At 38.7% G+C, this 25,147-nt stretch overlaps 1 protein-coding gene across 1 annotated transcript in view; it reads left to right on the top strand.

Moving 5' to 3' along the window:
- The first annotated feature begins 2,908 nt into the window (after window positions 1–2,908).
- Window positions 2,909–25,147, top strand: part of CCDC83 (coiled-coil domain containing 83) — a 49,971-nt gene continuing 27,732 nt past the window's right edge. The window contains exons 1-4 of the mRNA XM_057695432.1: window positions 2,909–3,031; window positions 5,363–5,485; window positions 11,401–11,485; window positions 23,868–24,030. Of these exons, the coding sequence (XP_057551415.1) occupies window positions 5,391–5,485; window positions 11,401–11,485; window positions 23,868–24,030 (343 nt within the window). The 5' untranslated portion in view covers window positions 2,909–3,031; window positions 5,363–5,390. The remainder of the gene's footprint in view (window positions 3,032–5,362; window positions 5,486–11,400; window positions 11,486–23,867; window positions 24,031–25,147) is intronic.

Genomic DNA, 25,147 nt, shown 5'->3' with positions numbered 1-25,147 from the left:
GAGAGGGATTCTCATAGGCCGACCCCTCCTTTTCACCCGGGAGACACAGAGGGAGGAAGAACTTTTGATCTGCTCAGAATATTAACCCATCTCGTTTTCTGCCTTGCAGTGGAACCCCTGGATGCGTTGCTTATTTGCCTTTCTAGATCTTCAGCTCTTGGAGGGCAGGATCTGAATTTGATTCAGGTTTGTAACCTTCATGGTGCCCTCAGAGGCTTTAGCACACAGTAGATGCTCAGTAAACTAATGCTTCCATTAGTGTGGGGCTGTATCACTTGACAGTTTTCCCAAAGCTTTTGAGCTTCGTTAATAACCCCGACAGGAGGTAGGAAAGATGGAAGAGAAACTGAGGGTCAGAGAGGTTTAGAGACCTGTCCGAGGTTATAAAACTCACTAGTGGACAAGCTAGGCCTAGACTCAAATCTTCTTAGCGTTCTTCTCACTGCATCCCCAGTCCGGTGAATGCCTTTAGAAGGAGTAGCCCACAAATCCTTGTATCCTTCTCAGTACCAGCACAGACCCCTCCCACTGCAGGTACTTTATAAGCGGTCCCTGTGGTGTTGATGGTATTTCACCCTCACGCACCCAATGCATAGACTGGTTTCAACTTTTAGCCCTGGCTGCTGGCAGCATCCTTCTAAATAGGACACTTGGTTTCTTTCTTTTATTAATTTGCTAGATTTGTTTAGCAGCTTATTGGTTTCCTCATTCCCCTTCTTACCCCATAATTCTCTGCTGGGCGGAGAGAGTTGAGGAAGCTGCTGGGAGGTGGGAGAGGATGTCTCATCTGAGGAAAAAAAAAAAAGATTTCTTTAAAGGCAGAGAAGGAAAATAATAAGACTGGGTATTTATCAGTGTGTATAATAATTACTCACGGATTACCTTTCCACCACCCCCAAGACCCAGCCCCAGTTGGTTCTCTTTATTCACCACTGCTCTTTGAAGGAGAGAAGCCTTTTTGTTCTCTGCCGTCAGAGTGTAAAAATATTGCATGTATTTCCATTATCCTTACAATAGTCTCTTCATGGTTATGTTTCGTTTCTTTTCTTTTTCTTTCTTTCTTTTTTTTTTTTTGGTACTTCTTAAATTGAAGGACAATAGGAGGTGAAAAAATGTAGTTCTGGTTGCTAGAAAAGTTAGTATAATATACTGCATTTCAAACTATTTGTTATTAGCAATTTCTGGATCAAAAGACAGACCAATTTTTAAGCTAAGAATTCAATATAATTTGAGAACTGTAGTTCAAAAATGTGCCACTGACCAAAGGATTTGTATTGGTAAAGAAAATACATGCCAATATAATGCACATCGTCAGTCGTGCAAGTGAAAGTTGAAAATGTCACCCAGGTAGATATTTTTAAATACCTTGATTTGGGTGTACAGTTATCGAACATATCTCCAAGCTGGCTGTATCTTACATTTTAAAGCTGTTTGGGGCTATATATACATAATCTATACAAAAAGAGATGGGTCTGAAATTTTGTATAACTTTTAGGTGATATTATCACTACTGAGAGACTTTAAAATGCATTCAGGGTGGTTTTGTTTTGTTTTGTTTTGTTTTAATATGGTGGAGAGCATTTCTAAAACATTTCAGCTTGTATTGAAAATGTGTTCTAGCCTAAATGAGAATTTCAGTTTAGAAGTTATTTTACTTTCTAAATTCAGGGCATATACAACGTTATGAGAAAATAAATCGGGCCATTGGGAAAGAAAGTGAGCATGCATCATTTGCCAGTCACTCAAATCAGACTTTTATTGAACATCTAGTTTGTGCCTATGGGGGATGCTGACCTATGTGCCAGAATGTATGTTTGAATTCCCAAAGATATGAGTTGCTGGAGTAGTTACGTGCTATTCAGTATTTAAGAAGGTATAATTTGTTGAAGATGAGTGCCTTGATTGTTAGATGTGTGCCTTTTAAGTTAGATTGCTCTTTAACAAAGGCTTTTGGAAGTACTGCTTTATTATTGTTGTTGTTGTTAGACTTACATAGTTTTATGGCTCATTAATGGCAAAGCCACGGCTTGACGTGAAGACTTCCAACACCCATATAGAGACCTTTTAACTAAATCATGCTGTCAACCCCTGATGGAATCTTATTCAGAACTTTTGTCATTACTAATACTATTAAGTAAACATCTTCCATGTTAATCTACATTTGTGTAAAACATTAGCTAACAAACACCAGGATCCATTTCAGATGTCTAGAAAGGTATTAGGGTGGAAGTGCCATCGCTCCCAGCCTCCGCAAAATTTGGAAGGAGTCATTAGGAGTCTTCTGGATATTCATGGCTCTATGAAATCATGAAAAAAGTCATTAGGAGCTTTGTAGGTATTGAGCCAGGATCCTGAGACTGTGCAGGAAGGGACACACTCCTTGTTTTTTGGGTAATTTTGCAAAGTCAAGTAAAGCATTATGGAATAACAGTACATTTGAAGAAGATGGCTACTATATGTCCCTTTTTACTAAATAGACTTACTTTTCACTGAGAAGCATTTGGGGAAGATTTTTTGAAACATTTTCTGACAGAAAATGATTATGGAACAGCCTCTGAAAAGGCTGGATACCTGAGTCCTTCAAACCCAGCCTCCTCTTCTGGCCTCACTACATAGTGTATGTTATTGATGTCCAAACAAAGCTGGGAGAGAAAACACAGACGGGCACAAAAGGTCAAGCCCTGGGCAAAGATCTCTCTAGCATTCATTACTTGTATGGTTTTCTAAAGCCTTTCAAAGTTGCTCATTTTGTTGTTGTTGTTTTGTTTAAGTTCTGCTGGAGTATGCTTCTCTCTTCCTATCTACCGTCTGAGCAGAGATTTCACCTCTTTCTCACCTCCAGGAAAATTGCCACACACAGAACAGGCACTAAAGAGATGTTTGAAGTTACTGACAAAGCCGATTAGGTGTCCGTTTGTCAGGCATTATTTTGACTGAAATCTTCTTGGAAGATAATCACATTACTTTGTGAATATTTTTCTAGAGTCCTCCCCTTTTACTGAGATAGAAATCCTCTCGACGGTCAGGAACGGTAAGTGCTTGTAAATGTTTAGTAAAATCCCCATCGTCTGTAGGACACTACCTGATGCAAAAGCATATTTTGAGGCAATGTCATTAGCTCATCGCAAAAGGCAGCCGTTAAGCAGGCAATCCAGTTGGCTTACTAATTTTCCGTAAACTGTGTGAAACAATGAATCTTAATATAGTCTATGCACAAACCATTTGTGCTTAATGGATCCACATTTTCACTCATATTTTATTAAAATCCTTTGCCATGAGCTGCAGTTAAGTAACTCATTGTACGTTGGTCAGAGGGTTGAAAACATAAGAGCCAGGTAACTGAGGTAATTGAACAAGATGAGGTCATTTTTCCTCCAGAACCAGATGGGTACCACAGGTGGGAAGCATAACACTTGATCTCTTCCATATGACTCAGAAAGAAAATTAGAGATTAATATTATTTGTTTTAGCTTTCAAATAAAGTATTTTATAGTAAAAGTTTTTGTTAAGTACTGTTATTATAAAATGAAACACTTGCAGCATGCTATATTTTTGTGCAACGTTGAAGTTAAACATTCTAGTTCTAAAATAGAAAATAATATAAAAATTCAATTCTGCATCTGAAACAAAAGAGAGGAAATTTTTTTCCTAGATGATAAGATTCTGTGACCTGTGATGGTAAAATGAAACATTCTGGTAAGTAGCTTATGGAATTATTCTCAATACTTTCATATCTGAGAAGATATCACTTAATATATTACTGTGTCTTCATGTATTAAATCTTTTTGATGTGTCACCTTTGTGATTTTCAGTTAAAAAGTATTGTAGTATATTTGCATTCACGAATACTAGAAACTATTAGGATACAGAGATGAACATTCTTGGCTAGAAAAGAAAAGCCTCAGCCACAAAGACTGAGTCTCGCTGGTTATGCAAGCAGCATGTCTGCAGGGAAAAAGTATGTTTTCATTTCAGCGAGTTTCGCCATTTGGATCTGAATGACCTATGTAGATTGCCTATTCAGTGATCCAAATCAGTGATGAAGCCCGATGGTAGCAAACCACATGGATTTGTCTTTACACCTGTCATCATGCTTGACAGCAGGCAGACACCCTCTGCTTTAGTTACTTGAAATTTAAAGAAGCATAATCTGGAGCCATAACTAAAGGGGCAGAATACTTGTTAAGCTCTTTCTATATGTCAGACACTACGCTAGGTGCTTTAAACATTATTTCATCCTTACCATAGCGTTTAGAATAAGATTTTGTTAGGAATGCTGAAACTGAAGCTCAAAAAAGATTAAGTAACCTACTCAAGGTCACATAGATGAAAGGTGGTAGATCTAGGGTTAAAATATGTCTGCCTGATTCATCCATCTGTCCATTCATTCGACAAGGACTGCATCTACTGTGCTATGTGGGGAAATACAGGAAGGCACGAGTGTTACATCACCTCCACTCTCATGGAGTTTCCAGCCATTTTAACAAGTAATTACAAAGGTTATGTTCTTTCTACCACACCCAACTACTAACACATTGATCGAAGGTTAGGCACTTATTTTCTTGAGATTAATAAAAATTAAAAGATAAAAATCTGTCAAGGAAGACTATGATCTTAAAAGACGTGCATTAGTATCCATAGCAAATTCACAAAGTATTTCTGCTTTACCATAAAAATCTAAGAACCTTGGGCCTGATTTTCCCTTTTAAAAATATTATTTTTGATAGTTTTTATTAGTAGTTGCAGAAGCAATCAATGAACGGTTACTGTTAAGGATTACACATTATTATTGTCATTCTTCCTATTTTGCATTTGCAAACCTTTTAACCATTTAAAAAACATTTTAATATGTCCTTTTATTTGCTCTTTATAACAATCCTGGCCAAACCTAATTCTTTTGGATCCCAGTTCTAATTCTTTCGGAGCCTAGTCTCCTGGTGCTCATAGGAAGTTGTGCTTTTGTTTTGTCTTACTTTTTAAAACCTGAAAGACATGTTTTGAGCTCCTGTTATATGCGGTGCACTCTGCCAAACATTGTGGAGACATAAAATGATTGACAGTTTAGTCCTTGCTCTTAAAGAAACTTGATTGGGGCAACAGTTGTTGATGGATAAAGTAAGAGTCTCAGACAGTTTTTGGTGGGGGAATGCTGGACCTGGGCTAAGCATGGAACTCACCAGACTCAAGAATCCAATTGATTCATGAGGTCCCAACATTGTGGTGGATGTTAGCTCTGGGGACATGGAAGCAATCTGGATGGAAGAGCCAGTTTTAAATTAAGTCCCAGCAGTGCTTTATCTAGTAAACACAAGTAGAGGGACAAAGAATTTATTTATTTTTCCTGTCTCTCTTTTTTAAACAGGTACTCTTCTTACTAGCTAAGCAACACAATGGAAAACACAGCGAAAGCAAATAAAAAGGACATTCAAGATGGGCCGCCAAAAGAAGTCAAACTGCCTATCAGTGAAGCACTTCTAGACTATCAGTAAGCTTAGATTATGAAATCCCGGAGTACCCATACATGGGCAATCATTGCTGCTAAGGCTCATGTGACTGCAGTGGAAAATGAAGCGCTCAAAAGCTGTCAAGGAGGCTGGGTTGGAGGGGGATTGCAGGCATAATTGCACTCTTGGACTATGTGCATATTTTTTTAAGCTTTTTACTTTGACTGTAACACAGGCCAAGTAACAGCAATGAAACGGCACTCAAGAATGGGTTTTGTCTCCCTCCCTCCCTTCATGGTATTAGTGGTCGCTCCCCCACATATACACAGCAGCTTACCTCTTCAAATACAGCTGAGAATAGTGTACATTTATAGAGGAGTAAAAGAGGGCATTACTTTTTTATTTCTAGACATTCCAGTTTGCATTATCCCCAAATGCCTGCAGATCAAATCTAAGTGATTTAGAGAGAATTATTTTTAATAAAAATATTTCTTAATGTCTCTGTCCCAAGGAGCTGGAGACAAAAGTAGGGGTGATACGTATTCTGTATTTATGTTTTATCCAACTGACGGAGAGTAAACCCCTTGAGAGCTTTTGAACCTCAATTTTGGGCCCAGGGTAGGTGTTTTAATGTGTAACACTTAGGGAATGAATGAATACGTCAGTCTTTTTTTCAAATAAGAATGTACTTCGTGCATATTGAACAAGTACTTGAAAGTTTACCAAATACAAGGCAAGTGCTGGGCACTGGAGGACAGAGTGAACAGGACCATATGGTCCCCATCCTAACCAAGCATGGGAGATGGACATTAAACACCTAGTCCAGTCTTTTTAAAAAATTACATAGCTCTAAATGAGATGCTATGAAAGAAAAGTGTAGGGTGCTGTATAACCGAAGGACTTGATGTAGTCAGAGAGATCAGGAAAAGCTTGTTTGAGAAAGCGATGGTGAGCTAATCTCTGAAAGAGGCACAGGTATTAAGGAGCCATAGAGTGATGGACAGAAGGCTTATGGAAAAGAGGCTGGGTGAGGAAGAGCTTATCACAGTGTAGGAACTGAGAAAAGGCAGAGTGAGGGGAGAGAGGGCAAGAGCAGACTCTGCTGGTTTAGGAAAGGGTCAGATAAGCAGACCCCTGTGGAACTTGGGATTTGGAAATGGGAAACCACTTATTGGGGAGCAACAAGGTTGAATGTGGGGAGCCCGCACTGCAGGTGACCAGGCCTTTGTTTGAGAGAATTGTTTTTAACAACATTCAGGGAAAATCTGTCTCCTTCTTGCAAGACTCCAAGTCTATTCCTATGTTCTTTTTAGAAGACAGTGAGTGAAAGGGTCAGAACACTAAGAGAGAAACATCCACGGAAAGAGACTTTTCACGAGTTCCCTTTTATTTTCTAGATAACATTGAGGACCAGATTCTACCTGCACTCATTTCTCAGCATAACTGAAAACTTCACTCATCTTGTCTTAGCAGAGGTGGACAAAAAGCCCAGCTCTGTGACTACAGTCTGGCCTCTAATCTGCTCCCACAATTCACGGTGATGACATACAATTACAGCTCCTTCTCTCTCTTCTGGGTCAACCAGAGGCCAGTCTTTCTCTTCTTTAACAGAGGTTTACAAAGAGGCAAACATTTAAAAATTCTCATGATCTAGTGCAAGATACAAGGTGAACATTCCCATGCTTTTGTTCTCTTTCTTTTGTTAAAACTAAATAAAAAATCTCATGGCCTGGAACAGCCTAGGCCTTACTGTGCTCTTCTAGTGACATTGTACTCATTCCCTGTGTTCCCGGGTGACAGGACTTTTGCACATGACAAATAGCCAGAACACCCCCCTCACCATCTGAGGGAGGATTATCCAAGGGTCCCCTGGCAGCATCTATTATTTCTCTTATACAATCTCAGCTCCTGACAAAGAGCTGAGGGCACATAGTAGGTAGGAGATGACTTCTGAACAACTGAACTTTAAAAAAATCTATCTCAAGAAAATAAGGTCATGAACCTCTATGGTTGTTTGTGAAGAGCTGAGACCGCCAATGTTGAAGCTATAAAGTGATCATCTCTTAATCTCCCCACCCCTGATCCTCAGGGACTGTGTTCCAAGACTCCCAGTAGATGCCTGAAATCACAGATAGTACCAAAACCTTTATATGCTATGTCTTTTCCTATACAAATATACCTATGATAAAGTTTAATTTATAAATTAGGCACAGTAAGAGATTAACAATAATAAATAATAATAAAATAGAACAATTATAACAATATACTGTATTAAAAGTTATGTGCATGTGGTCTTTCTCTCCCTCTCCCTCTCTCAAAATACCTTATTGCATAATGCTAAATCTATAAAGTGGTCATCTCTAGGTAATAGTGGGGTTTATTTTTTCCTTTATACTTATTCTCCCCTGAACTCAGTTTTCTACAATGAGTACGGACATAGATATAGAAATAGGTGTGGGTATAGTTGTGAGTTTAAAAAGTAGATACAAGTACAGATTCTTTTTTGAAATGCAAATTTGTTTTCCATCTCAGAATTTTCACTGAAATTGCATGGAGGAAGGAAGTCGACACATTACTACATTGACACAGATAGTCAATAAACAACCTGTAATAAAAATAGAAAAAAGTTTTATTCACGCCAAACTGAGGACTATAGCCCAGGAGACACATATTCAAGAAGCACTTGAATTGTGTTCCACTGACTACAAAATGGGGAGGCTTATATAGGCCAAAAAAACCCACAGTTACATGTTGTTTGTCAAGAATTAGGATTGGAGCTGGCAAGACGCAAGGGTGCTTATTAAGCAAGGATTGGTTGGGGTCCAAAATAGTCACACAGTTATAAGAGGAGACTTTGAGACCATGAAGGGTGCAGCTGGCACATATTGTTTTGAAAACGGCTGGTGGTGTCTTTGGGTTTGGTACTGTTCAGAAAATTCAGGTTCTCAGTGATGCAGGAATGTACGGGAAACCACATCCACAAGGACCACCCAGCTCCATTTTGAAAGCCTGAACCGCGGTTACTCCATTTTGATTTTTAAATGCCTTCTTTCCTGTCACGGTTAAAGCAGATGTACGACGCACGTTTGACAGGCCACAGGCTGGTCTAGCTAGCATAAAGTCGAAGCCAAATCAGGTATAAGTCGGGATGACTTCCCCTACCTCAATATGTGAACATTTCTTCCATCAACTAACATTTTAATGAGGAGGAAAGGGGCAGGGTGACACATTGCATCACTATTAATTTCATATCACTGTGCTTTAAACAGTGTGATGCCCTTTCCAAAGCACTTTAGTGTATATTACCTCACTGGTTCATCACCCCACTTGCTTCAGCATTTAGTGTGACATGTGGGTTACGAGGGCACTGAGTAGATAAGGGAGATGTGAAAAGGAAAACATATACAGAGAACAGTGAGGCTTGAGTTCCCACAGCAGCTAATGGTGTGGAGCTCTGAGGCTCAGCTTCATCTGCTTCCTGGTAAACCCATCTCTGAGGCCTGAGGAGGCTGAAGTGAATCCCAGGGGAAGCTAGGCAAGGTTACACCTGCAACTACCATACGCACTAGAAGGGGGCCCGACGAAGCAGGCAAAATCTTTAGGGCATCTCAGAAGCCACCCCAACCCCAGCCTTGCTGATGCCACTCAGACCTTTCTGAACTGCTCGCTGCAGAAGGAACACAAGACAAAGCCCTAAGTTGCTTGCTTCTTACTTCTCGGGGCGGGGGGTGGGGGGCTGAGCATAGGGTTGCCAGATATAGCAAATAAAAATACAGGATGCCTCCCAGAAAACATCACTGTAACAGCTACATGTGTATGTACTAAAATGAGATCATACTGTAAAAATTCTTTTATAACCTTTTCAAAAAATAAAATAAATGTTAAAAAAGACACTAATAAGTTTTGGAGTAAGCTGTTACACAGCAACAATGTAAACTAATAAACTGATTGTAGTCAGAAAAAAAAATACAGGATGCCCAATTTAGTTTGAATTCTGGAAAAACAGCAAATGGTTTTTCTTTTAGTATAAGGGTGTCCCCTGCAGTGGCTGGGGCTGAGGCTGGATGTAGTCTCCAATCTGGTCTTTGCACACTTAGTCATCCATCACCAAGACAGGCTCTCAGCTGAAACCAGGGAGTCAGTCTGTTAACCAACCTGTCCAAAGATTTAGTCTCAACCAATGGAGACCACATACCTGTGACTCCTTTTTCTGCTTCCCCCAACCCATGCAGAAAATGAGGGTAACTGTATTACAGAAATTATGTAAGTAATTAGTATGCACTTGCATAGGCTCTTTTCAGATAATTTTCATTTATAATATTTTTATTTTTCCCCTTAAAAATGGGAGGTAGAGAGGTACTCCTCCAAATTTGTGCACATCTAAGCTTTATTTGGGTAAGAAGTAAAAGATGGTTTATCCTTAGCTATAACCTAATTTCTTACTATCATTGGAGACCACCCTGTCTTTAGAGGTCCCTTCCATTTACTAGCCTTCTCATATCTTGTTATTTCCCCCACAGCATTAATCACAGTGTATAAGTAATATTTTCGTGTGTTTTTCCTTTTCACGGTTAGTAAAATGTACACTCTTTGAGGGCAAGGACCGTGAAGACCTTGTTTGTCCTTATCTCTAAACTCTAAACTGTCTAATGAGCGCATAGCAGCCGCTCGTTAGACCCATGTTGTATGTCTGATCCATGAAAGGGAACTCTGATCAACTGCAGAATTTTGGAACCAAAAAGGAACCACAGAGCTCATCTTATTTAATACTCTTTAGTTATAGAAGAATAAACCAAGGCCTAAAACATTTGAGTTCTTAGGTGGAGAAACAGGCCTAAAACCCAAGTTTCATAGTATCCAAACAGAGCTTTTCGCCACTAAAGGATTTGCTCGCTTTCTTTTATGTTTTGTTTTTTCCTTCATTTGGAAAGGAGACATTTTTCTCTCTACTAAGTTTACAATATCACAAATATGAATGATATTTCGGGATGAGGATGTAAGATTCAAATTCAGCTGAAATTTACTAAGCACTTACTTTATGCTAGAAACATTCACATGTGATTTCTTATTTTAATCCTTATAAAAATATGTAGAGCTAGGTATTGTTATCTCTCCCTTGACAGCTTGGAAATTGAGGTTCAGAGAATTGACTTATCTGAGGTCATGTAGGTAAGAGGTGGCAGAGACAAGATTGAAAACCAGAGTTTCTCATTCTTTAATCACTCCTCTGCTAACTACACCACAGAGGTGCTATATATTTTTTTTTTAATTGAGGGAAGGGATTTACATGGAATTGTTTCTGTTCCTTTATTTTGGTTCTCAGATTTAAAGTTGTAAGATTTATTAGGTAATAGAGATACACTTAACACTCCAAATAGCTGGCAAATTGCCTATACCAAAGCCTTTCTGTACTTTTCTATCTCTCTTTCGTACCTAACAGATATTCGACAAATATTTGTTGGGCGTTAAAGAAATGTATTTGTGTCAAGAAAGACGCTTTTACTGTTTATAGAAGAGATGGTATACTAATGAACTTGAACCAGTAGGTCAGCCTGGTTTACCTTACTGTTTCAAGAAGCTGTGCTTGCCCCTGTAAAGTCTTTGTTTTGCCATTTTTGTCTGAATGTTTTTAGAATTCTGGGAAGCGTGTTTTCTATATGCTCTTTCCTAGTTTCCCTTTAAGCTGAATTATTTATAGATAATGAGAAAGTAAAAAAAAATTTTTGAAATACAAATGGGGTTTTTTTTTTAAAATGGAGTTTTTTCTCTAATATATATTTTAGTGAGTAAAAAATACTCAGAAACACAAAATAACTTAAGATTCTTATCCCTAAATGGGTTTTTATATTATATTTAATACTTTATTTCAATTCAAATAATTTAGTTTAATTTTTAAATTTTATCCTATTAATTTTTCCTAAGGTAAATAATTGTAATGCATCTTGTCTGTTATCAGCTGTCAAATAAAGGAAAATGCAGTAGAACGATTCATGGCTCAAATAAAGAAACTTAGAGAAAAGAACCAAAAATATCATGAAAGAGTGAGTATAAAATTTAAAGCCAATATCTAGTCATTAAACACTGATACAAATGCTTTAAAAAATTGTGAGTTGGAGGAAAAAGATGGCAGCGAAGTAGAGGGATGTGGAGTGCATCCCTCTCCACAGATGCATTGGGAATGCACTGAAGGACGCAATAATTCCCACAGAGAACCAGCTGAACACCAGCAGACGGCCTTGGACACCAGAAAGGACCGCAAGGAGCCCGACATAACCAGTAGGGAGACATCTACGATGGCTCAAAGAGGGTTACGACGGCTCAAAGAGGGTGAAGCAGTGGAGTTGTGGCAGACGGGAGGGAGGGAGAAACACGGAGGGTCTGCACTGCAGCTCAGCGTTCCCGGACCGAGACGACAATTCACAGCTGAACAGAGGGTCCGGGAGCGGGAGTGTGGGAACCAGAGAGCTGGTTCAGGGTGAGAAACATTGTTGCCAGTAAGGTGAGGGACCGAGAGGACAGGAGGGAAGAGGTCCACGGCGAGGAGGGCCTGCCGCTGAGAGCTGCCCGGCCATGATGGCGGCTGGATGCTGCGGGCTCACAGGCTGGCGGGGGAGCTGTGTGCGTAGTCTCTCTCTCTTTCGGCGCCTCTGCAACAGGCAGTGGAGAGACGCCCTGTGGGCCACCTAAGGCGCTCAGGGGTAACAAGTACCCTCAGGCACTCGGGCGGGGCTGGATTAAAACCCCTTGGAACATCGGCAGCAGGGTGGCTGCTGAGAAAAAAAAAAAAAACCTGAGAGAGGCCCAACTCTGAGACTTTCTGTTTACACCTGAGCCACTGGCGTCCCTCTGCAACAGGCACCTCCGAGCCCAATTGAAACAACAGTGCGCCACTGCTCACTCACTCCCAGGGAAAGGAGCCACTATTGTACCTTCTCCCTCCCCACACACCGAGGCTTACAGACAAACAATAAAGGAAGCTCTACTGATCACAGAAAAATGCAAAAAAACCCAAGGCGAGCAGAAGGACACTTACAGCTGAGACTCTAAGGAAACAGAAATACTAGTATCAATCCTATTGAATTGGTCCATTCTGGGATCAGTTCTGGATTTTTTTTTTCCTTTGTTAATTATGATCTTAATCCTAAGGGATCTACAAGTTTTATAACCTAATTTTTTAATGCTATTTTTATTCTATTTTTATTTTTTTGCCTTTTTATATACTTCTATTTCTAGCTAAGTTTTTGGCAGTACAGACAATATATCTCTCATATTTTCCTTTCATCCCTATCTTTTATACATTTCTATTCCTTTCTTTTTATTTGCATATTTCCCATCACACTACGCTCTTCCATTCCCCTTTCTTCCATCCATTTTTAGTTTATTTTATCTTAACATACTTATAAGCAACACTATCGATCTGCTCAGACTCCTTGCTCCATTCTCCAGATGACGCACTGCCTTAGTATTTAATATTAGGCTTTTGTCTTTATCTTAGTTCTTAGTACAATTGTCTAATTTCATTCTGAGAATCTCCATTCTGTCTGGTGGTACTCTAGCTCTTTTCTATATTTGATCCTAGCTTACAAAATCTCCCTGGATTAGTGTTTGTATGTGTAAGGTGTTATTTGTTTGTTTGTTTGCTTTTGCTTTTGTCTCTGATTTGTTCTGTTTCAGTTGTCAATTTCTGTTGGGTTTCTCTTTGAATATCTGATAGCATACTGGGGTTCTGTCAGGTCTTTCCAGAGCCTTATGTCCTAATGGATTCAGTAATTGTGTATCTTATACATGTATGTGTTTCCTAGACTTAGTATTTGTTTAACCCAACACTTGGACATTAGTCTGAGGCTTGGACAGTCTTCTATAAACACCTCTATTGCCAGGACAAGCAACCCCAAAAGTTTGGACAACCATGAGGAAACAAAGAAACACCATGCAGGCAAAGGAGCAGCGAAAAAACCCACAAGACCAAATAAATGAGGAAATAGGAAAAATGCCTGAAAAAGAATTCAGAGTAATGATAGTAAAAATGATACAAAATCTTGATAACAAAATAGAGAAAGTACAAGAAACAGTTCGTAAGAACTCAGAAAAACAAACAGCAATGGATAACAAAATAACTGAAATTAAAAATACTCTAGATGCTATAACCAGCAGAATGACTGAGGCAGAAGAACGAATAAGTGAGTTGGAAGATAGAATGGGGGAAATAAACGCCACAGGGCAGGATAAAGAAAAAAGAATAAAAAGAACAGAAGACAGTCTCAGAGACCTCAGTGATAACATTAAGCGTACCAACATTTGAATTATAGGCATCCCAGAAGAAGAAGAAGAAAACAAGAAAGGGTCTGAGAAAATATTTGAAGAGGTTCTAGTGGAAAACTTCCCCAACATGGGAAAGGAAATAATTCACCAAGTCCAAGAAGCACAGAGAGTCCCATACAGAATAAACCCAAGGAGAAATACACCAAGGCACGTATTAATCAAACTAACGACAATTAAACACAAAGAAAAAATATTAAAAGCAGCAAGAGAAAAGCAACAAATAACATAAGGGAAAACCCATAAGGATAACAGCTGACCTTTCTACAGAAACTCTGCAGGCCAGAAGGGAATGGCAGGATATACTGAAAGTCCTGAAAGAGAGAAACCTACAGCCAAGAATACTCCACCCAGCAAGAATCTCATTCAGATTTGAGGGAGAAATCAAAAGCTTTCCAAACAAGCAAAAGTTAAGAGAATTCAGCACCACCAAACCAGCCTTACAACAAGTGCTAAAGGAACTTCTCTAAGTAGGACACACAAGAAAAGGAAAACACCTACAAATGCAAACCCAAAACAATTAAGAAAATGGTAATTGGAACACACATGTCAATAATCACCTTAAATGTAAATGGATTAAATGCTCCAACCAAAAGACACAGACTGGCTGAATGGATACAAAAACAAGACCCTTCTATATGCTGCCTACAAGAAACCCACTTCAGACCAAGGGATACATATAGACTGAAAGTCAAGGGATGGAAAAAGATATTCCATGCCAATGGAAGTCAAAAGAAAGCTGGAGTAGCAATACTCATATCAGACAAATTAGACTTTAAAGTAAAGACTATGAAAAGAGACAAGGAAGGACACTACATAATGATCAAGGGATCCATTCAAGAAGAACATATCACAATGGTAAATATCTATGCCCCCAACATAGGAGCACCTCAATACATAAGGCAAATGCTAACAGCCATAAAAGGGAACATCGAAGTAACACAATAATAGTGGGAGACTTGAACACCCCACTTACATCAATGGACAGATCATCCAAACAGAAAATAAAGACACACAAGCTTTAAATGACACATTAGACCATCTCGACTTAATTGATATTTATAGGACATTCCATCCCAAAACGACAGAATACACTTTCTTCTCAAGTGCACACAGAACATTTTCCAGGATAGATCACATCTTGGGTCACAAATCAAACCTTGGCAAATTCAAGAAAACTGAAATCATTTCAAGCATCTTCTCTGACCACAACGCCATGAGACTAGATATCAATTACAGGAAAAAAACTGCAAAAAATACAAACACATGGAGGCTAAACAATTCACTCTTAAACAACCAAGAAATCACTAAAGAAATCAAAGAGGAAATCAAAAAATATCTAGAAACAAATAACAATGAAAACACAACAACCCAAAACCTATGGGACGCAGCAAAAACAGTTCTAAGAGGGAAGTTTATAGTGATACAGTCCTACCTTAAGAAACAAGAAAATGATCGAATAAACAACCTAACCTTACACCTCAAACAACTAGAGAAAGAAGAACAAAGAAACCCCAAAGTGAGCAGAAGGAAAGAAATCATAAAGATCAGAGCGGAAATAAATGAAAAAGAAAGGAAGGAAGCAACAGCAAAAATTAATAAAACTAAAAGCTGGTTCTTTGAGAAGATTAACAAAATTGATAAACCATTAGCCAGACTCATCAAGAAAAAAAGGGAGAAGATGCAAATCAACAGAATTAGAAATGAAAAAGGAGAAGTAACAATGGACACCTCAGAAATACAAAAGATCATGAGAGACTACTACAAGCAACTCTATGCCAATCAATCGGATAACCTGGAAGAAATGGATACATTCTTAGAAAAATACAATCTTCCAAGACTGAACCAGGAAGAAATAGAAACCATGAACAGACCAATCACAAGTACGGAAATTGAGGCAGTGATTAAAAATCTCCCAACACACAAAAGCCCAGGACCAGATGGGTTCACGGGTGAATTCTATCAAACATTTTGAGAAGAGCTAACACCTATCCTTCTCAAACTCTTCCAAAATATTGCAGAAGGCGGAACACTCCCAAACTCATTCTACGAGGCCACCATCACCCTGATACCAAAACCAGGCTAAGATGTCACAAAAAAAGAAAACTACAGACCAATATCACTGATGAATATAGATGCAAAAATCCTCAACAAAATACTAGCTAACAGACTCCAACAGCACATTAAAAAAATCATACACCATGATCAAGTGGGGTTTATCCCCGGGATGCAAGGATTCTTCAATATACGCAAATCAATCAACGTGATACATCATATCAACAAATTGAAGGATAAAAACCATATGATCATTTCAATAGATGCAGAAAAAGCTTTTGACAAAGTGCAACATCCATTTATGATAAAAGCTCTCCAGAAAATGGACATAGAAGGAAATTACCTCAACATAATAAAAGCCATATATGACAAACCAAAAGCCAACATCGTTCTCAATGGGGAAAAACTGAAAGAATTCCCTCTAAGAACAGGAACAAGACAAGGGTGTGCACTCTCACCATTATTATTCAACATAGTTTTGGAAGTTTTAGCCACAGCAATCAGAGAAGAAAAAGAAATAAAAGGAATCCAAATTGGAAAAGAAGAAGTCAAATTGTCACTCTTTGCAGATGACATGATATTATATATAGAAAACCCTAAAGACTCTACCAGAAAACTGCTAGCAGTAATTGATGAGTTTAGTAAAGTAGCAGGATACACAATTAATGCACAGAAATCTCTTGCATTCCTATACACTAACAATGGAAGAGCAGAAAGAGAAATTAAGGAAACTCTCCCATTCACCATTGCAACCAAAAGAATAAAATACCTAGGAATAAACCTGCCTAAGGAGGCAAAAGATCTGTATGCAGAAAACTTTAAGACATTGCTGAAAGAAATCAAAGACGACACAAACAGATGGAGGGACATACCATGTTCCTGGATTGGAAGAATCAACATCGTGAAAATGACTATACTACCCAAAGCAATTTACGGATTCAATGCAATCCCAATCAAATTACCAGTGGCATTTTTCACAGAACTAGAGCAAGAAATCTTACGATTTGTATGGAAACGCAAAAGACCCCGAACAGCCAAAGCAATCTTGAGAAGGAAAAATGGAGTTGGTGGAATCAGGCTTCCTGACTTCAAACTATACTACAAGGCCATAGTGATCAAGACAGTATGGTACTGGCACAAAAATAGAAAGGAAGATCAATGGAATAGAATAGAGAACTCAGAAGTAAATCCAAACACATATGGGCACCTTACCTTTGACAAAGGAGGCACGAATATACAATGGAAAAAAGATAGCCTCTTCAATAAGTGGTGCTGGAAAAATTGGACAGCAACATGTAAAAGAATGAAATTAGAACACTTCCTAACACCATACACAAAAATAAACTCCAAATGGATCAAAGACCTACATGTAAGGCCAGACACTATAAAACTCCTAGAGGAAAACATAGGCAGAACGCTCTATGACATCCATCAAAGCAAGATGTTTTTTGACCCACCTCCTAGAATCATGGAAATAAAATCAAGAATAAACAAGTGGGACCTCATGAAACTTAAAAAAGCTTTTGCACAGCGAAATAAACCATAAACAAGACTAGAAGGCAACCCTCAGTATGGGAAAAAATAGTTGCCTATGAAACAACGGACAAAGGATTAACCTCCAAAATATACAAGCAGCTCATGCAGCTTCATACCAAAAAAGCAAATAACCCAATCTACAAATGGGTGGAAGACCTAAATAGACATTTCTCCAAAGAAGACATACAGATGGCCAACGAACACATGAAAAGATGCTCAACATCACTAATCATCAGAGAAATGCAAGTCAAAGGCACAATGAGGTATCACCTCACAGCAATCAGAATGGCCATCATCACAAAATCTGGAAACAACAAATGTTGGAGAGGGTGTGGAGAAAAGGGAACTCTTCTGCACTGTTGGTGGGAATGTAAGTTGGTACAGCCACTATGGAAAACAATTTGGAGGTTCCTTAAAAAACTACAAATAGAACTTCCATATGATCCAGTAATCCCACTCCTGGGCATATACCCAAAGAAAACCATAATCCCAAAAGAAACATGTACCATAATATTTATTGCAGCACTATTTACAATAGCCAGGACATGGAAGCAACCTAAATGCCCATCAATAAATGAATGGATAAAGAAGATGTGGCATATATATACAATGGAATATTACTCAGCTATAAAAAGGGATGAGATGGAGCTATATGTCATGAGGTGGATAGACCTAGAGTCTGTCATACAGAGTGAAGTAAGTCAGAAAAAGACAAATATTGTATGCTAACTCACATATACGGAATCTAAAAATGGTACTGATGAACTCAGTGACAAGAACAAGGACGCAGATGCAGAGAATGGTCTGGAGAACTCGAGGTTTGGGAGGGGGCAGGGGGTGAAGGGGAAACTGAGACAAAGCGGCGAGAGAGTAGCACAGACATATACATACTACCAACTGTAAAATAGATAGCCAGTGGGAAGTTGTTGTATAACAAAGGGAGTTCAACTCCAGGATGGAAGATGCCTTAGAGGACTGGGAAGGGGAGGATGGGGGGGACTCGAGGGAGGGTGGGGGGGCAGTCGAGGGAGGGAGGGAATACGGGGATATGTGTATAAAAACAGATGATTGAACTTGGTGTACCCCCCCAAAAATAATAAATAAATAAAATTAATAAAAAAATTGTGAGTTATGATGACATGAACTCTAGGAAATTATCTTATTTAATGATTACAGTTGATTAATTTACAATATATTTAAATATATTTTTATACATGGGAGGGTACTGTTGTTCTTATATTAATTATAATGTCAAAGGAAGTCAGCTTGAATTGTGTTATTTAGATCATGAGGACTCTGAATCTTATGTGTAAAGTTTTAAGGCTCTGCAACCACATTTATCTTTTAATTTCTTATTTAACCAAACTATAAAGCATTGGTTTTCTATTTTAAATTTCTATATCTGTTTTCTTTTAGATTTTCAGTGTGTGCATATGTAAATATTATCTGAAAAGTGCAATCTCTGTTGTTAAAATGACCAATTTATTGTTTAAGATGACATTGTTTTTATAAAATTAGAATAAAATGAATATCAAAGGGGTGCTGTATATGACTATCAGGACCAACAGAAAGTTGGGAAGCAGTAGATGATAATGTACACAATGTAGCCCTTAAGGGGTCTCATGAATGAGGAAATACTGAGTGAGGGTGTCCCCTATTATAACATTTATTCTGTATGGACCCTGAAACTTCCATGCCTGTTTCATTTGGCTTTTGTATAAAAAGACTATATCTACAAATTTTAACAGAATTTAGGTCAGAGACCTGAATTTGCATCCTGACTGTACAACTTACTGCTGATGGCATTTTGGCCAAAACTGGTGTAAGCCTCAATTTTCCCTTTGTAAAATGAGGATTCCTGTCTTCCTCATAAGGGCACATTTGTTCATTTGTTCAGCAGATACATATTGGGCAAGACAAGCCCTGGTGGTGATATAACTGTGGCCCTGACATTGTCATGATTCTGAAGGATCAGTCACTTGCAACAGGCACTAAGAAACTGAAGTCTGTGGATGAGAGTGGAAAAGGGAATTCTGGCTCAGGTGCTTGGAGGCAGGTTCCCCGTGATGCGATTCCAGAGCACCTGAGAGTGAGCAGCCACCAGGGGCCAATAGTCGCCCCCTAGTGGTCAGCACTGGAACTCGCAGGCCAGCTTTTGGGACTTGCATTTGGTTGTGGACTGAGGAATCACTTTCCCATAACCCATCAATTAGAGCCAGAAACAAAGTTCTTGTTTCAATGAGGATTAGCTCAAGAATGTGATAGGCCTTAAGTCTGCTCTTAGAGTCGTTAGTGGACCCAGTAGTGAGGATCATGGGAAGGCAGCCTCTAGCTCAACTGAATGTACCTATTTCTTTCCATTTTTGCTGCCATTGCCGCAGTTTAAGCCACCATTATCTCTTACCCATCCTTCTTCTAACCAGTACATTTTCCACAGTGTAACCAGAATTACCCTTGGAATACAGTAAACCTTTCAGTGCTTAAAACCCTGTAGTGGCTTCCTATTGCGCAGGAAATAAAATCCATAGTCCTTCCAAAGTCTTCAAGGCCCTGCAAAATCTGATCTCTGCTCACCTCTCCAATCTTGTCTGTAGCCACCCCCACCATATGCTTACTCCTGCTTCTTTTAAATATTAGAAAACTCAATCTTTTCCTTACTATGGTACCTTTACAACAAGGAGGCTCTTTCCGCTTCCTGAAATGCTCTTCTCTTGGCTAGCTCCATCTGAGCTGGCATGTTGTGTAAAAATATTTCTCCATTATTCACCTGAAAGCCCTTTAGGCAGCAGCAATCAGATCTTATCTTTGTTTTCTTCAGAAGGGCCAAGCATGAATAGGTGTTCAATAAATATTCGTTGAGTTGTACCATAGAAATACCAGTGGGAAGAAAAAATTTTGAGATCACAGATATTTAAATTGCTAAGTTAAACATGACTTATTAGCAAGATATACTTTTCTCTTCAGTTATATCAAAACTGGAAATGCCCCTCTTCCTTCTTACCCATCATCTCTTCCTATGTGTTTAGTTTTGTTTAGACGATCACCTCACTTACTATCTCTCTTTCTCTGTTTGCATTCATTGCTCCACTACATCATTAGACATTTCATAGTTCACTGTGTCTGCATCCTTACTTCCCCATATATACTTTCACTCCTGCTGTCCCCCTAACACCGCTCTAGCAAAAGTTGTTAATGACCAATTGCCCAGGTCCAATGGGCTCTTTGTAGTCCTTGCCTTACCCCTCGCTCCTTTAGCAGTCACTCCTGTCATCTTGAAACTCTTATTCCTTTGGATTCCAGGACATCCCTCTTTTTTTTTTTTTTTAAGAACTTTTATTGAGATATAGTTAACATACAATAAACTGCATATATTTAGAGTGTACAATTTGGTATCCCAATCTCCCAATTCATTCCCCCCAACCCTCCCTGCTTTCCCCACTTGATGTCCATATGTTTGTTCTCTACATCTGTGTCTCTATTTCTGCCTTGCAAACCAGTTGATTTGTACCATTTTTCTATATTCTGCATATATGTGTTAATATATGATATTTGTTTTTCTCCTTCTGACTCACTTCACTCTGTATGACAGTCTCTAGGTCCATCCATGTCTCTACAAATGTCCCAGTTTCATTCCTTTTCACAGCTGAGTAATATTCCACTGTATATGTGTGCCACATCTTTATCCATTCATCTGTTGATGGACATTTAGGTTGCTTCCATGTCCTGGCTGTTGTAAATAGTGCTGCAATGAACAATGGAGTGCATGTGTCTTTCTGAATTATGGTGTTCTCTGGGTTTATGCCCAGTAGTGGGATTGCTGGGTCATATGGTAGTTCTATTTTTAGTTTTGCAAGGAACCTCCATACTGTTCTCCAGAGTGGCTGTACCAATTTACATTCCCACCAGCAGTGCAAGAGCGTTCCCTTTTCTCCACACCCTCTCCAGCATTTACTGTTTGTAGATTTTCTGATGATGCCCAGGACATCACTCTTTCTTAAATTTCCTTCTACTTCTCTGACCATTTCTTCTTGTTTTTCATTGTTTTTTTTCCAAGCTTCTGATCTCAACTCTTCTTTTTCACTCTAAACTCTCTCTGGATCATCTTATTTAACATCATGGCTTCAAATGCCATCTTCATGGTGATGCTTCTCATGTGTATATGTGACAGAATTCATAATCCTGTGGAAAAGGGTTCCTAACCCAATTCCAGCTTGTGTGTGTGGAGGCTTCCCCTCACCAACAAGCGGTTCTCAGACATAAGCAGGTTGTCTGAGAGTTCAGCTCAATTCTGATACTACCTACCTGGAGATAGAATCAGATTCCACAGGTAAAGGGCTCAGTCACACAAGACTACCCTCCACTTCAGATGCCAGTTGCAAGTTCAGGTTGTTACTTGTACTTCTGGCCGACAGGCTATAAAACAGAGGTTTGCACACACAACCTGCCCCCACCCCCCACCTCCACCTCAGAGTCAATTAATTTGCTGGAATGGCTCACAGAACTCATGAAAACCCATTTACTCACTAGATTACTGATTTATCATAAAAAAGATATTAAAGGATATGAATCAATAGCCAGATGAAAAGATCTATAGAGCAAAGTCCTGAACAAAGGAGCTACTTTCCTTATGGAGCTTGGGGCCTGGCACAGTAGCACATGGAAGCTCTCTGAAAAAGGACCAAAAGATGCTCCTGATTTGGGGTTTTAATGGAGGCTTCATTACATAATCATGATCGACATGGCCAGTAGTGGCTGATTCAACCTCAAGTCCTTCTCCCTTCCCTGGAAATCATGGTTGGTTCTCCTGGCAACCACACCCCTGCCCTCTCTCCCCACCTGTGGGATTCACAAGTCACTTTCATTAACATAAACCCAATTGTGATGGCAGAAAGTTGCAAGGGTTTTGGGCACTATTCCAGGAACTATGGGTGAAAACCAAATATAGCTAAGAAATATGTTTTAGTCATCTGAATGACCAAATAAATATATTTCTTATAAATTACAATATCACAACTATACACTAAAGAAAAAAAAAGCTGGTGAAATCCAAATAAAGTCTCTAGTTCAGTTAATAACATTGTACTAATGTCAATTTCCTGGCTCTGATACTGTGCTATCATTAGATAAGATGTTTTCATTGGGGAAATCTGGGTGAATAGCAAATGTGAACTGTGTGTCCTGTTTTGGCAACTTCTATTCTTGTTCTTGTGAGTCTTAAAAACTCAAAAGAGGCCTTTTAACAAAAGAAAATTAATCTGTTCTTTGTAGCTTAATTACTAAATTTCCTTTTTTTCTATTTTATTGTGATAATTTTTCTTACCTCAAATAATAAATTTACTTCACTTTGTAAGGTATACATCTTTTTTTAGCATATTGGTGGATATATTTAAGTAAAATTTATTTTAGTAGGTATCTCAAAATAATTTTTCTGACGTGAATTTTGTAACATTGTCATACACGTTTTGTTTCTATTTGAAATTCATACAGGATTTGGGAAGTTCAATATTGATGTTATTAAATGCATGTGGCCGTTTAGATTCCCAGGAATACGTCAGAGCTTTCAAAGCTCCCTATGGACATCTCATCTCCAGCTTTCTTTTAAAGTTTTGTTTTGTTTTTTGTTTTTTGTGTTTTTTTTGTCAGCTTGCTGTTTACCTCAACTTTTATCACATTGAAAAAGCTATAGTAAACAGAATGTTAAGTTATAGGAAAAGTAATTTTTAAAAGAAGTATTAGAATATTTTAAGTATATACATTTTATTAGGTTTAAGAAATTGAAGGAGAGACACCAGGGAAGTGAGGATTAGAACTTAAAGGGAGGCTAAGAAAATTACAATGAAAACGTATTAAGTTCACACACAGGAGAATATTTCTACGTATACATAATAAGCTAGCAAGGGCAAGAATAAACTCTAAGTTGATTAAATAAGAAACTTGGAAGCATAGGTGGGATATTTGCAAGAGGAACAGAGTCTGTACTTCAAGTGGGGTACACTGAAATAGTGAGTGACCATCACCCCAGAACAAGAGAATTAGGGTCATTTGTGAGACACTCAAAGAATAACGTAAATTCCACAAGAGCACTACTTTTGTCTATTTTGTTCACTGATATATTCCTAGTGTCTAGCAGACTACCTGGCATGTGGTAGATGCTCTGTTAATATTGACTTAATGAATGAGGTTTCCTAGAAGAGAAACGTGTTTGTGGGAGTTGAGGAAACTGACCTCTGAAATCCAATTTTAATGTTCATTGATCCTATGATAGGATGATAGACTGGAAGATTAATAACACAGGTTTTAATATGTAACTTTCTCTTCAATGATTACTGTGATGATGGGTTTAATTTTATTTTGAGTCTTCCCTATTCCATATACTCTTTAGAGATATTATTGAATAGCTTACTTCATTAAATATTTCTCATTTTGCAAACCTCAATGTGTGACTCTATTTTGAGGGACAGCAATAGAAATACTTCAGCAGATGTAATTAACAACTGTTGATATTCATGACAGAATAAACGCTTAAAGGATGAACAGATTTGGCACATACGGAACCTGCTAAAGGAACTGAGTGAAGAGAAGTCAGAGGGATTAGCAGTTATAACAAGAGATGAAGTTGAAAAAGCAATGAAGGAAAAATGGAAGTTTGAAAGAGACCAGGAACAAAACTTGAAAGGTGATTTAGGAACTTAGAAAGTTATCTTAAACTGTATCAAGTTATTTCTTGAACATATTAATGCTTTTGTCTCCTAAGATGTCCAAAATGCTGTGAACATATTTCAAATGACGTCATTATCACCACAATCACAAACACATATGGGTAAGTGGACGAAAGAGGGAAATAATGAAGTGGGCAGAGATACTGAAGCCAAGTGAGGAGGAGGAGTAAGGGCAGTGATCAAAAACAAACACAGAAGAAACCATCTGACCCTTAACACCAGACAGTATCCTGTTAGGTGCCAGCCTGCACTCCCTGCAGTGGGAATCTGTTCTATTTTTGGGAAATTCTCTTGTTTGGTGTCTTCACTGGCTTCAGCCTCAGTTCAGACTTGGGAATGATAAGGTGAGTATAACCATGAAGCTTCCTCCCCATCCCCAATATCTCTAAGGGAGCTAAGCCCCCTATTTAGATGGGGAAAGAGGGATTAGAAATGGAAAAGGGGAAATTTGTAGGACGTGGATAAAAGTGATGCTGGTACAGAAGATGAAAGACCCAGGACATAGTCTTGTCATGGGCTCACAAGTACCAGGGTCTTGAGGGTAGTCACCCACAGTTTTGAGTATGCATTAAAAAAAAAAAAGTTCCTATCCCTTCATCATAAACTTGCTGCTCAGGTTTCTAAAGCTTTTGCCAGAACCTCTATAAATACCATCTCTGCTAGGAAGCTGGAAAACAGGGGAAAGAATTCAGTGCTAAAAGGAAGCAGTACTAGAATCTGAGAAGCAAAAAAAGGGACTAGATTTTCTTGAATTTCCCCAAGCATTTCAGAGAGCCTGCTTACCCAAGCACTTAGCACAGAGCAGGCACTCCATTCATAGATATTTGTTTCGAATGAAATAGTTACCAAGACCAAATGTCAATCAGCAAACTTCATTTTTCGGGGGTCTCTAAAACTTTCCCATAAGCCTCCTCCTGCCAATTCCCTATGTGGGCAACCGTGATGTCATGTGGTGGTAGATGTATTTTCTGGCCAGACTCCTTTCTAGGAGACTTCTGCTTATATTTGTAAGGAATGCTTTAAGAGGTCCCTTGAGATGGGTATGAGACCAAAGCAGATACTTAGGTGTGCTCA

Source organism: Hippopotamus amphibius, chromosome 9 (assembly GCF_030028045.1).
Source record: "Hippopotamus amphibius kiboko isolate mHipAmp2 chromosome 9, mHipAmp2.hap2, whole genome shotgun sequence".
Taxonomy (NCBI): Eukaryota; Metazoa; Chordata; class Mammalia; order Artiodactyla; family Hippopotamidae; genus Hippopotamus; species Hippopotamus amphibius.
Note: the sequence above shows the minus strand (reverse complement) of the source record. Positions and strands in the feature narration are given on the sequence as shown.